General features: G+C 36.6%; 1 protein-coding gene across 2 annotated transcripts in view; it reads right to left on the minus strand.

Moving 5' to 3' along the window:
- Positions 1-13132, minus strand: part of ADAMTS3 (ADAM metallopeptidase with thrombospondin type 1 motif 3) — a 281972-nt gene that overhangs the window by 63165 nt on the left and 205675 nt on the right. Inside the window, exon 5 of one of the 2 annotated variants that reach the window (XM_063663751.1) lies at positions 391-474. The exons of the other annotated variant lie outside the window; for it this stretch is intronic. Within the exon in view, the coding sequence (XP_063519821.1) occupies positions 391-474 (84 nt within the window). The remainder of the gene's footprint in view (positions 1-390; positions 475-13132) is intronic. 2 annotated transcript variants of the gene reach the window in all.

Below are 13132 nucleotides of genomic sequence, written 5' to 3' on the forward strand. Positions count from 1 at the left end.
CTCCTCACCAAGGAATTACATTGGCTCCACAATACATAAATAACTCTCACCATCATCCACATCAAACAGAAAGCTTTCCTCAAAAGTTTTCAAGAGCTGCAAACCCTCACTGAGGTCAAGAGACGACTACACCTGCAAATAGCTTTACTATTCAACCTCAAGTCTTTTTCACACACTTGAGAATGTGAAAGGCTGTGATAGCTAGTGTACAAATATAGGAAATTCAGACATGAGCTCTCAATTCTAAAAATGGCTCTTTTTGGCAGAACGCTCAGAGAAAACATCCAATGGAAATATACTAGCAATGTTATTATATCATGAAGCTTGATGTGTGAATGAAGTAGGCTGAATACTTATTTCAGAAAGGCAGTTCATTCTGCTTTAACACACCTTTGGTTTGGCCTTTGCAAGCCTCTTTAAATAGGTAGTTTTCTGGTAAGGAAACAGAATCTCTTCTTTTATTGCACAAGAAACCTGGGAAAGAAGAAGGAAGCCTTTGAAAATCAAGAATAATTTGTCCCTACTTTCCTCCATGCTGGGCAGTGTTCTTTCCATGTTTCCTAAAATGCACAATATCAAATATTTCAAAGAAAGACAGTAGGATAGCTTCTGGCACTTTTTACTTATACTCATCATTATAATTACAGACTGCTCTGAGGCTGTGAAATATCTTCATTCATAATGAATTTGTCTTAGTAAAACTGCAAAATTATGGCAAAGCTATGACAATAAGAGAAATTGACATAGTTGACTCCATCTTGCTTCTAACCTCCAAGCTGTTCTTGGTTACTTCTGGGCATGGGCCAAACTAACTTTGAGAAGAATTTATTTAATAATTTAACCTTAAAGCAAGGATGACCATAGCCCTTCCCACAACTAAACTGCCTTTGTAAAACGAATGAAAGGCCACTAGGTTAGGATTATGAATGAGGTTTGAATTCTTTTAAGATACAGGCATAATAAAATGATAAACCGCTATTGTTCCAGAGGTCACAAGATTGGAAACTTCCCCAATTACTTCTTCTTTCTTTGTTTCTGTCTTTTTTTTTTTGACAGAGTCTCACTCTGTCACCCAGGTTGGAGTGCAGTGGTGTGATATAGGCTCACTGCAACCTCTGCCTCCCCGGTTCGAGTGATTCTTGTGCCTCAACCTCCCGAGTAGCTGGGATTACAGGCACACACCACCATGCCCAGCTAATTTTTTTTTATTTTTTTATTTTTAGTAGAGACAGGGTTTCACCACATTGGCCAGGCTGGTCTCAAACTACTGACCTCAGCGATCTGCCTGCCTCAGCCTCCCAAAGTGCTGGGATTATAGGCATGAGCCACCACACCTGGCCCCAGTTACTTCTGTAGATAGCATCACTATTGTGGAACCTAAGATTGATCTTTTGAGATATTTTTTAGCCTGTGCATTCTGGCAACCTACTGACGCCAACCAAATGCATGACTCATGACTCAGCTGGTACTGTGGCCCCACCAAGAGGTGGACTCAGCATATGACGATCATTTTCCAACACCTATTGAAGTGGCATCATTGTCTGGGGTAAAGACCCAAGGTTTGTCATCTTGCACCAAGGAAATTCAGTATGCAGACACACACAAGAAGTGGGTTTAGGAACAGAGGTTTAACAGGCAAAAGAAAGAAAAAGGAGAACAGCTCTCTTTCCTGTGAGAGAGAAGGGCATCCAAATGGGGCTTCCAGCTCCCAGCAGAGTACACTGGATTTTATAGACAGGCTGGAGGTAGTAATGTCTGATTTACATAGGGCCCACAGATTAGTTGGACCAGGTGTGACAGTTACATAGCATGCTGGGAAGCTGGCCATCCCACCCTCATCTTATGATTCAAATGGGCTTTCCACTTGGCCAGTGCCATGTTGTCTCATCCTTACTGTACATGTGGCTGGCAAAGAGAAGGGAAGATGGAGCTGCCATGTTGGACATGCCTAGCCCCCAGGTACCCCCTTTCCTATTGGCACAACTGCCAGCATTCACCTAGAAAGTTTCTAGCTTGCCTTTCTATGTCTACAGCTCAATTTTACAGGCTGTTCTTTGTTAGAAAAGAAAATGATTTGGGGCTGCTTTTCATGAAAAGAAAAATGTTACCAAGAACTTCCCTACCCTCACTATTCACCTATATAGTTTCTTCTTTACTCGTGTATCACCATGATCGTGTCTCCAAACAATCAGCAGAACTCATTCCTTAGTCCCCTGCCTACCAAAATGTCTTTGAAAAACAACCTCTGAGCCTTTAGGGAGACGGATTTGAGTAATAACTCCACTTGCCATGTGGTCTGAATGGTGCTAGCTGAGTTGGGCAGCAGAGAGTGATTTATGTGACAACAGAATTAGCAGAAAAAAGGAAAATCCAGGTTACAGAGAGCTTTCTAACAGGTGTGTTCTCAATTGAGTATTCAAAAGGAAAAAAAAAAAGGCCCTGCAAGAGGTAGAGCAGTGTTATTAATCTCATGCTTCATTCCAAAAAGAGGATGCTCACAGTGCTTTTTAAGCTTCTCAGAAATATCAAAGGCAATCCCCTCTTATTTCTTAGAGTGAGTTTTCTTTTTTAAAACTTTTTAGGAAAATGTATGTTTTTGAAGGTTACCTTAGGAATTACTGATGTGCATTAATTAATATTTTGGAAACATTTTAATTGTATCCTTTTGTGCACCTCCTAGTTTCCCAATTACTGTATATGAATTTGCAGAGTGATAATTTTACTATAAGGCCTATTTTATCAAAATGAATTTTTGAGAGGCATATAGGTGTTCAGTCAAGTCACAATAAATACAGTTATTTTTAGTGTTAAGTATAAGATTATCAGTATTAAATCAGAATTTCGAACTTACTAAACAGATAAAGTAGAATATAACTTTATTTGCTGATTATGGACACTAAGGCTTGAAACATTTTTAGGAGAATGACATGTTCATATGCTTAATCATATTTATAGGAAATCAAAGTATAGGATTAGTGAAATTGCTCCCTACCCCAGAAAAAAATTTCTTTTTTTTTTTTTTTATTATTATTATTATTATTATTATTGTTATTATTATTATTATACTTTAGGTTTTATGGTACATGTGCGCAATGTGCAGGTAAGTTACATATGTATACATGTGCCATGCTGGTGCGCTGCACCCACCAACCTGTCATCTAGCATTAGGTATATCTCCCAATGCTATCCCTCCCCCCTCCCCCCACCCCACAACAGTCCCCAGAGTGTGATGTTCCCCTTCCTGTGTCCATGTGTTCTCATTGTTCAATTCCCACCTATGAGTGAGAATATGCGGTGTTTGGTTTTTTGTTCTTGTGATAGTTTACTGAGAATGATGATTTCCAATTTCATCCATGTCCCTACAAAGGACGTGAACTCATCATTTTTTATGGCTGCATAGTATTCCATGGTGTATATGTGCCACATTTTCTTAATCCAGTCTATCATTGTTGGACATTTGGGTTGGTTCCAAGTCTTTGCTATTGTGAATAATGCGGCAATAAACATACGTGTGCATGTGTCTTTATAGCAGCATGATTTATAGTCCTTTGGGTATATACCCAGTAATGGAATGGCTGGGTCGAATGGAATTTCTACTTCTAGATCCCTGAGGAATCGCCACACTGACTTCCACAAGGGTTGAACTAGTTTACAGTCCCACCAACAGTGTAAAAGTGTTCCTATTTCTCCACATCCTCTCCAGCACCTGTTGTTTCCTGACTTTTTAATGATTGCCATTCTAACTGGTGTGAGATGGTATCTCATTGTGGTTTTGATTTGCATTTCTCTGATGGCCAGTGACGGTGAGCATTTTTTCATGTGTTTTTTGGCTGCATAAATGTCTTCTTTTGAGAAGTGTCTGTTCATGTCCTTCGCCCACTTTTTGATGGGGTTGTTTGTTTTTTTCTTGTAAATTTGTTGGAGTTCATTGTAGATTCTGGATATTAGCCCTTTGTCAGATGAGTAGGTTGCGAAAATTTTCTCCCATTTTGTAGGTTGCCTGCTCACTCTGATGGTAGTTTCTTTTGCTGTGCAGAAGCTCTTGAGTTTAATTAGATCCCATTTGTCAATTTTGGCTTTTGTTGCCATTGCTTTTGGTGTTTTAGACATGAAGTCCTTGCCCATGCCTATGTCCTGAATGGTAATGCCTAGGTTTTCTTCTAGGGTTTTTATGGTTTTAGGTCTAACATTTAAGTCTTTAATCCATCTTGAATTGATCTTTGTATAAGGTGTAAGGAAGGGATCCAGTTTCAGCTTTCTACATATGGCTAGCCAGTTTTCCCAGCACCATTTATTAAATAGGGAATCCTTTCCCCATTTCTTGTTTTTGTCAGGTTTGTCAAAGATCAGATACTTGTAGATATGTGGCATTATTTCTGACGGCTCTGTTCTGTTCCATTGATCTATATCTCTGTTTTGGTACCAGTACCATGCTGTTTTGGTTACTGTAGCCTTGTAGTATAGTTTGAAGTCAGGTAGTGTGATGCCTCCAGCTTTGTTCTTTTGGCTTAGGATTGACTTGGCGATGCGGGCTCTTTTTTGGTTCCATATGAACTTTAAAGTAGTTTTTTCCAATTCTGTGAAGAAAGTCATTGGTAGCTTGATGGGGATGGCATTGAATCTGTAAATTACCTTGGGAAGGATGGCCATTTTCATGATATTGATTCTTCCTACCCATGAGCATGGAATGTTCTTCCATTTGTTTGTATCCTCTTTTATTTCCTTGAGCAGTGGTTTGTAGTTCTCCTTGAAGAGGTCTTTCACATCCCTTGTAAGTTGGATTCCTAGGTATTTTATTCTCTTTGAAGCAATTGTGAATGGGAGTTCACTCATGATTTGGCTCTCTGTTTGTCTGTTATTGATGTATAAGAATGCTTGTGATTTTTGCACATTGATTTTGTATCCTGAGACTTTGCTGAAGTTGCTTATCAGCTTAAGGAGATTTTGGGCTGAGACAATGGGGTTTTCTAGATATACTATCATGTCATCTGCAAACAGGGACAATTTGACTTCCTCTTTTCCTAATTGAATACCCTTGATTTCCTTCTCCTGCCTAATTGCCCTGGCCAGAACTTCCAACACTATGTTGAATAGAAGTGGTGAGAGAGGGCATCCCTGTCTTGTGCCAGTTTTCAAAGGGAATGCTTCCAGTTTTTGCCCATTCAGTATGATATTGGCTGTGGGTTTGTCATAAATAGCTCTTATTATTTTGAGATACGTCCCATCAATTCCTAATTTATTGAGAGTTTTTAGCATGAAGGGTTGTTGAATTTTGTCAAAGGCCTTTTCTGCATCTATGGAGATAATCATGTGGTTTTTGTCTTTCGTTCTGTTTATATGCTGGATTACATTTATTGATTTGCGTATATTGAACCAGCCTTGCATCCCAGGGATGAAGCCCACTTGATCATGGTGGATAAGCTTTTTGATGTGCTGCTGGATTTGAAAAGGGACAGGAGATGAAGGTAAAATTGGAAAGGTACAAGTTCTGAATCTAATACAAATACATTTGGTGTTGGAATGCAATTATAAGCATACTGTGATAGAGCCAGTGATAAAACCATCTATCCAATATTCATTCTCTTTTCCCTAAGGAGCAGAATGTTAATTTTATTTGAAATAATAATAAACCCAGCAAAAAGTCGCTCCCAATCTCCCTGTGACTAAGTATAAGCCAATGAGATCTAAGCAGAAGTACTGCTTATATCTTGATGGCTAATGACTCCTCAAAGGAAGACAATTCATTCCAGTAGGTGCACAACCCTTTGGCCCTCCACTCAATAACCCAATATTCCTTTGTGCTGCCTAGAATGTGGACATGATGTCAGCAGTTCTATGGGGTGATCTTAGGATAAAGGGATGTGCTGAATAGAGGAGGATATGACACTTTAAAGGAGTGTGACTCCCCAGTGACTATAGACTCACCATACCAGCCCCGGATTACCTAAAAACAAACTTCATTACATATGAGAGGTAACACTTCCATGTTTAGGTCACCCTTCTAGTGAGTTTTCTCTTGTATGCCACTGAATCTAGTCCTAACATACATGACACTAAGAAATTTTAATTTTGTTGACTAGGTTCTCCCAGTACTCTTTACTCCCTATGAGAATGCAAGCCAATTTTCATGTGAATAAGTAAAGAATAAAATCAGACTCATGTTACCAAAATGTATCACAGTAGCATTCTTTGTAGTGCATCATTTCAGAAAATGAGAAAGCATCACATTGTTTTACAGTAACAATGAATACAGAATGAGGCTACATGTAAAAATCTTGCCTTCTTCATGAACAGAATACTGTTATGAAATGAAGTAACTGGAATACTACAGGCTGGATTTTCCAAGAGTAGGTGGAGATCCTATAATCAGAGCTAAAAATAAATGTAAATTCCAACAAATGTCATCTGTCAACATCAGAAGCAGAGAGCAGTTAACTTAAATAATTGTGTTAACCTGTTTGTATCATCCAATAGTGATTTTTAATTGACATCTTTTTTAAAAAAATTAAAGTTATCACTTCTAAAAGGATACAGTAACAGCATCTCCACATATGTGGAAGCACTATTCTACCAAGATATAAAATGTTTCCGTGAAAAGGAGCTCTATCCTTCACAAACTGAGAAATTCCATAATGATAGTTCAAAGAACTATATTCAGGCCAATTTATGATGTCAATTCAAAAGTTTCACTAAGTAACTGTTGCTTTTATTTTTTAAAGACATAACCATTGAGTGAATGTCAGTTTCCGTTATTTCTTTTCCCCAAAAGTTCTAATTCTAACATCCATGTGTTTGCTTTTGTTTTTACTGACTACTTTATGGAATAACATGACATTTTTTAGATGGGAAACTTCTTACCATTTAAGGAAAAAATGTTTTAATGCTTTGGGTTTGTGATTATTAGCAAATGAAATTTTAAAATCACTTTAATATCCAAAATATGAACCCTGACTTGCAATAAAAATCTTCTATATGTCAGCGAGAATGTTTCTAACTGCAAATCAAGAAAACTTAAAGTGTCTTCAGCAATAAGTAAACATACTAGTTTACGTAACAAGAGTTCCAGAGGTATGGTGATTCCTGGTTAATCCATCAATAGGTCATCAAGGATTCAGTTCTTTTCATCTTTCCATATCCTGCCATTCTTGGTGTACAAACTTTGTCTTCAAATTAGCTCCTTTGATTATTTCAAAATGGCTACACCAATTCTAGCATCAAAGCTATGTCCAACAGATTGTGTCTTCCTGCATTACTTTCTTTTTTTTATTGTTTTATTTTTATTAATTAATTAATTAATTTACTTATTTTTTATTATTATTATACTTTAAGTTTTAGGGTACATGTGCACAATGTGCAGGTTAGTTACATATGTATACATGTCTTAGGAACAGGTAAAAACCTTTCCTAGAAACTCTCTGGTAACATTTAACTCCATGTTTCAGTGGCCAGAATTGAATCACAGTGGCTTGAAATAAAAGGGAAGGAAACGAATGTTATACAGGTTACCCACCTTGCTGAAATCTTTTTCAGATCTTCCTCTTCCCTCATCCCTTAGTAACAGTCTTCCACTGGTATCTTTTATACTTAGTTTTCAATAACGCATTTCATGTTTAATTTCTTCTATTATAATTTGTTTGTCTAGAGATAACTTCTGCATTCTCTTGGCCTCAATATTTTTTGAAAGATATAGTCCTTCATTTCCATAGTAGTGGATTCTCATAATTGTTGCTCATTCAGTCCCATTGCAACCATTTAATTTGATTTCAGTGGTTTATTGCTGAAACATTTGGGTGTGGGCAAGGTTGTCAGATAAAACACAGTATTCTTTGTTAAATTAAAATCTAAGGTAAACAACAGTATTTTTACTATAAATATCTCACAGATATTGCATGAGACATACTTAATACTAAAAACCTACTCATTGTTATAGTTGAGATTCAAATTCAAATGAGAATGCTATAGTTTTGTTTGCTAAATCCAGCGACTCTAGGTGTGGGGGAATTATCTTTCTCCAGGAGTACATGCAGTTACACGAACTTACACCGTCTTCATCTCACTTTTCTCCTCTACACTTCCATCTTCAGCTCTAGCAGTGGACATTCACCTGGCATGGCCAAGTAGCATATGCCATTTCCTTGACTCCAGTACTTGGTTAATAGATGTTCAAATGACTTAAATTAGGCTAATGAAATTGTGAACTAGGACTTTTTAATTTGGAGCCACTAGGAAAGAAAAGTTCTCATTATTAAGCTGAAAATGGGCAGAATATAACAATGTAGGTGTTTACGACTAGCATTAGAATAGTTGTTGGTCTAAGTTTAATGCTAGAAGAACAAAGTGGAGACTACTAACAGAGAATAGACTACACTCCAGTGATAAGTATGAGCCTGTGAATTCGCCCACTAATTTCTGAAAACTTGGTCTTTTCAGTTTCACAAACCAATAAACTACCACCACCTCATTTTCTTACTTTACTGCTTTTTTTTTTTTTCCTTTTGCTTAAGACAGTTTGATGTAAGTTCCTGACAGGTGAAACTAAGAGCAGCCTGATAAACAAGCCCATTTATACCCTTTCTCTGCTACAGTCATCAATAGTCTTCATTTTCCTTCTCATTCTTCTTCTGTAGTCAACTATTCTTAGGCTACACAGTGCTCTGAAAAAGACTACATATTCTGTTTTATTTCCCAATTTGTTTATTTTGTTCTCTCGGTTCTATTTTAAATGAATAACGTTGTTACTAGTGATTTGTTTCTTAGTTTATTTCTTTTATTCTTTTTCAGCTAAATCATAACTAATTTTGGGAGGCAGCACAGTTTTTAATTTTCACATTTTACTGCTCTAAACATTTAATAGCATTTTCATTAACATTTCTCTTCCTCTTGACTAAATTATATATTTTCTTATTTATGGCTTTTGTAGTTCAGCTCTACTAGATCGAGGAGGTAATAGAAGAGTAGAGGAAGAGGTCACCACACCCAGTTACTAGATTACATTCTAGTAATCTTAGACTGCTAGAAATTAAGGTTTTCTAAATAAGCTCAACTACATAGAAGAGAGGTGAGATTCCTTTTCACAGCTGCCAATTTCAAAGCTCATGTTACTTCCATCACTTTCCACCTATATGCGACTTTAGTAAGGATAGAAAACCTCTTCACCTCAAACTTCTCCAGAAACTCTACATTCACATTCTAAATCACTCCAATATGGAATGATTAATAAAAATGTAAATAAGTCATTATAGCCAAACTATTAATATTAACACTTGCCATTTATTCTGTCAGATAAATATTTAAAGGCTCTGGACACCACTTTATGTCACACTGTTGTAAGCACTGGGAATCCAGCAATGGATGAGACAAACATGTTGCTTACCCTCATAGAACTTACATCCCAGTGATAAGAACTATCAAATAGGGTAAGAAGAGTAAAACAGGAGGAAGGGAGCAAGAGGGACAAGGCAAGGGAGGTAAAATTTTAGATAAGGTTCTCAAAAGAAGGCAGCAAATGGGCGGAGGTCTTGCAAAGTGATGGAGTAAACCACACAAATATCAAAGTTATATTTGACTCAGATATATGTAAATTTTTTATGAGCATATTCATATTTATATTACAGATTTTTCAGAAAGAGGTTGTATGATATAATACAAAGAAAATCAGAATAGGCTCAGGAATGCAGGAAGCCAACTTTCTAAAATAGCCCCACTAAGATGCCCTGCCCTAGTCCCGAGAACCTGTGCCTTTGATGAGGTATCATTCCTATGATCATGTTATGTTATATGGTACAATTGACCATAAGATAGAAACATTATCCAGGTGGCCCTGATCTAACCTCATGAGACATTAAAAGCAGAGAGCTTTATCTGGCTGGCGGCAGAAGGGAAAGTCAGAAATAATTAAGCAGGAGGAAGATTTGATGTACCATTGCTGGCTCTGGAGATGGAGGGATTCTGCTCCTGGACAGGAAAGAGGTATCTAGTTGCTGACAGTGAACCACAGCCAACAGCCAGCAAGGAAATGAGGATCTCAGCTTGCAAAAACAAGGACCTGAATTCTGCCAACAACCTGAATGAGCCTGGAAATGGACTATTTCCCAGGTCCTTCAGATAAGACTTCAATCTGGCCCACACCTTGATTTTGGCCTCGTGATAAATTAAGCAAAGAAGCAGTCCAGCCACCTTAGACTTCTGACCTATAGAACTGTGAGCTAACAAATAGGCATTGTTTTAAGCTATTAAATTAGGGGTGATTTATTACACAGTAATGGAACAGAAAATGATAAAAAGAGAACTGAGTTCTAGTTCCAGCTCTACTATGATGCAACTCTATGATTTTGAGAAAGTTGCTAAACTTATCTGAGCTTCAATTTCCTGAAATAAATAGGCTGTGCTAGCTGATCACTAACATGTTCTTTCTGGCTAAATTTCCATAATTAATAATTAGGCCATAATTGCACTAAATTATTAAAGACGGTTATTATTGTTATGGCTGTTTGATCATACATGATTGATCATACTTATAATTTATTTGATGCTAAATCCTTCGTCAAGGATACAACCATCGTTAAAACATTTTTACATGAAAAAAATGTGCTACACTAAGAGAATCTATATTATGATATAAAATACTTCATAATAATATAAAAGTCTAGTAACTTATCACAATAAGAGATAATCTTCCCATTCTCCCATTTAAAGAGCACAGTGTCCATAAAGTCTGGAGACATCAGCAATTATATACAATTTTCCAAGAAAACCTTAGATCTCTTCTCTAAAAAATAAAATGTTGCCTATTTGTTTTCAGATTTTATAAACAACATCAGTTGTCTAAAAGGTAACACTTAGACATTTTTTAAGCATTACATATTCACAGTACAGATCAGAATTTTATCCTGATTAAAAATTTACTACCTATCTCTTTGTTATGATGCAATAAAATTTTATTAACATATGTATGCTACTTGCAATAAAATTTTACTAAAGAAGAGTTCCAAACATGGAATTAAAATGTGTGTTATTATCGCATCAAATTATTGAAGAAGCGGTCATTCTACATTTTTAAAAATCTAAAGTGCTTTTGCTTATTTGAATAATACTGATCAAACAGTTTTGACTCATGTTCGGATTGGTCAGTTTTTATATCATACACAGTTAACATATTTAAGCCACAGTAATTATTGCAGATTTAAGATAGATCTCTGACAGAACAACGTTTGCTATCTAATATTATTAATGGAATACTATGATTCCTAGTCCACAAATAATATTATTCAAGTTAAATTTAATAACAAACCTTTTTTGCATTCAAATAAAATTGTTGAGCCATTCCTAAAGTGATTTCTGCTAAAGACACTTATTTGCCAATATAAAATTATTCTTAGTCTAAGGAATAAAACATGCCAGAAGAGAGAAACATTGTTACTACATTTTACTACACAACTGTGTGCCTATAATATATTCTCTGAAATAGTATCGACCATATGGATGGAAAATAATAGGCATTTTTATATCTTCTATGTTTTCTAAGATGTATAAACTATAGATTTAATGATTGCTTTAATATTTGTCTTTGCTAATTCTAACATATTTTGTCAGTTCTGTGTTGGTTTGGACAGATTTATTTTTCTCATTATGGGTTGCATTTTCTGGCTTCTCTGCATAGTCAGTAAGTTTAGATGGGAGGTCTGACATTGTGAATTTTACCCTTTTGGTTGATGGATATAGTTGTATTCCTATATTCTTGAACTTTGTTCTTGGATGCAGTTAAATTACTTGACCAGTTTGTTCCTTTCAGGTCTTGCTTGTAAGATTTATAGGTGGGGTCAGAGCAGTGCCCATCTACAGCTAATGACTGACCACCACTGAGGCCAGACCTCTCTGTCTACTCTCCACTGCGATGTGAATCATGAGATATTGCAGTCTGGCTTGTGGAAACAAGCACTATTCCCAGCCCCATATAAGCACCAGGCACTGTTACCTCTGATTTTTTTTAGGTGGCTTTTTTTCAGGCTTCGTGTAGTTTCCTCACATATATATGTGACGATCTGGACTCAGCTGAATACCAGAGAGGGACCTCTGCAGATCTTTAGAGTTGTATCTCTGTATGGCTCTTCTCCCATTCTCAGTCCCGTGAACTCTGGCCACCTTCCTCTCTCCAGCTCTCAACTCTGGCTTCTCAACTCTGGGAATTTGTCAGGCTCCACCTGGGTTCCCCTTCCCTGGGATTCATCTGGAAACCCTCAAGATAATAAGCTGGGGCAATCCTGAGGCTCACCTCATATGTTTCCCATCTCTCAGGATCACTGTCATTCATTGCCTGATAGCCAACGTCTTGCAGACTGTTGTTTCAGACATTTTGTCCATTTCCGGTTGTTTAAAGGAAGACAGTAAATGCAGTCTCTGTTATTCTATCTTGATCAGGAGCAGCAGTTCACTAAATCTGGTTTTGCTGAGAACATATGGTAGCTTAGAAGCTTGGATTTACAGGCATGTTACAGGGTAACATGCCTTAAAATTTCAACAGCCATTTAGCTTTCCCTAAATGATTTTCTATATACATGTACTTGGACTTGATGAAGTTAGGCAGTAGTGAAATGCACAGTGAGAATCCTGAAAAGGTCCCTTTAATTAAAAAATGTACTTTTATGACACATTAAATCTCCTTTAGTATGTCCTTGCAACACACAGTATCATATGGAAGAAAGTGCAATAAGGTTGAGTAGCATTTAGGAAATTTCCAAAAAAAAAAAAAAAATCACCTTTCTCATAAAAGAATGTGAACTTCTTTGTTCATTAAAAGCTATATAAGCCAAAAGGTACTGTAAATGTGTTTATGGGAAGAAACTGTCTTCCAAGAGCAGCAAAGAAAAAAAAAGTGCTTGTTAACTAAGCACAAACATGGAGGGAGTTCAAAAAACTAAAACCTTAGCAAACATGGATATCACCTTACAGTCCAAAGAACACGATTTTTGAAATATTCACTGAATATGTTTTGCTCTGAATTTTTCAGAAAATTACAAGCTAGGGTTTTAAAAATCATACTTAGATGATAGAAAATTGGGGTGAACTTCAGAAAGCCATGTTACAGAGGTAAAGGCAAGAAATAAATTTTATAAATTAGGGTTCGTTGTTGGCC

The sequence above is a fragment of the Pongo pygmaeus genome, chromosome 3 (assembly GCF_028885625.2).
Source record: "Pongo pygmaeus isolate AG05252 chromosome 3, NHGRI_mPonPyg2-v2.0_pri, whole genome shotgun sequence".
NCBI classification, from domain to species: domain Eukaryota; kingdom Metazoa; phylum Chordata; class Mammalia; order Primates; family Hominidae; genus Pongo; species Pongo pygmaeus.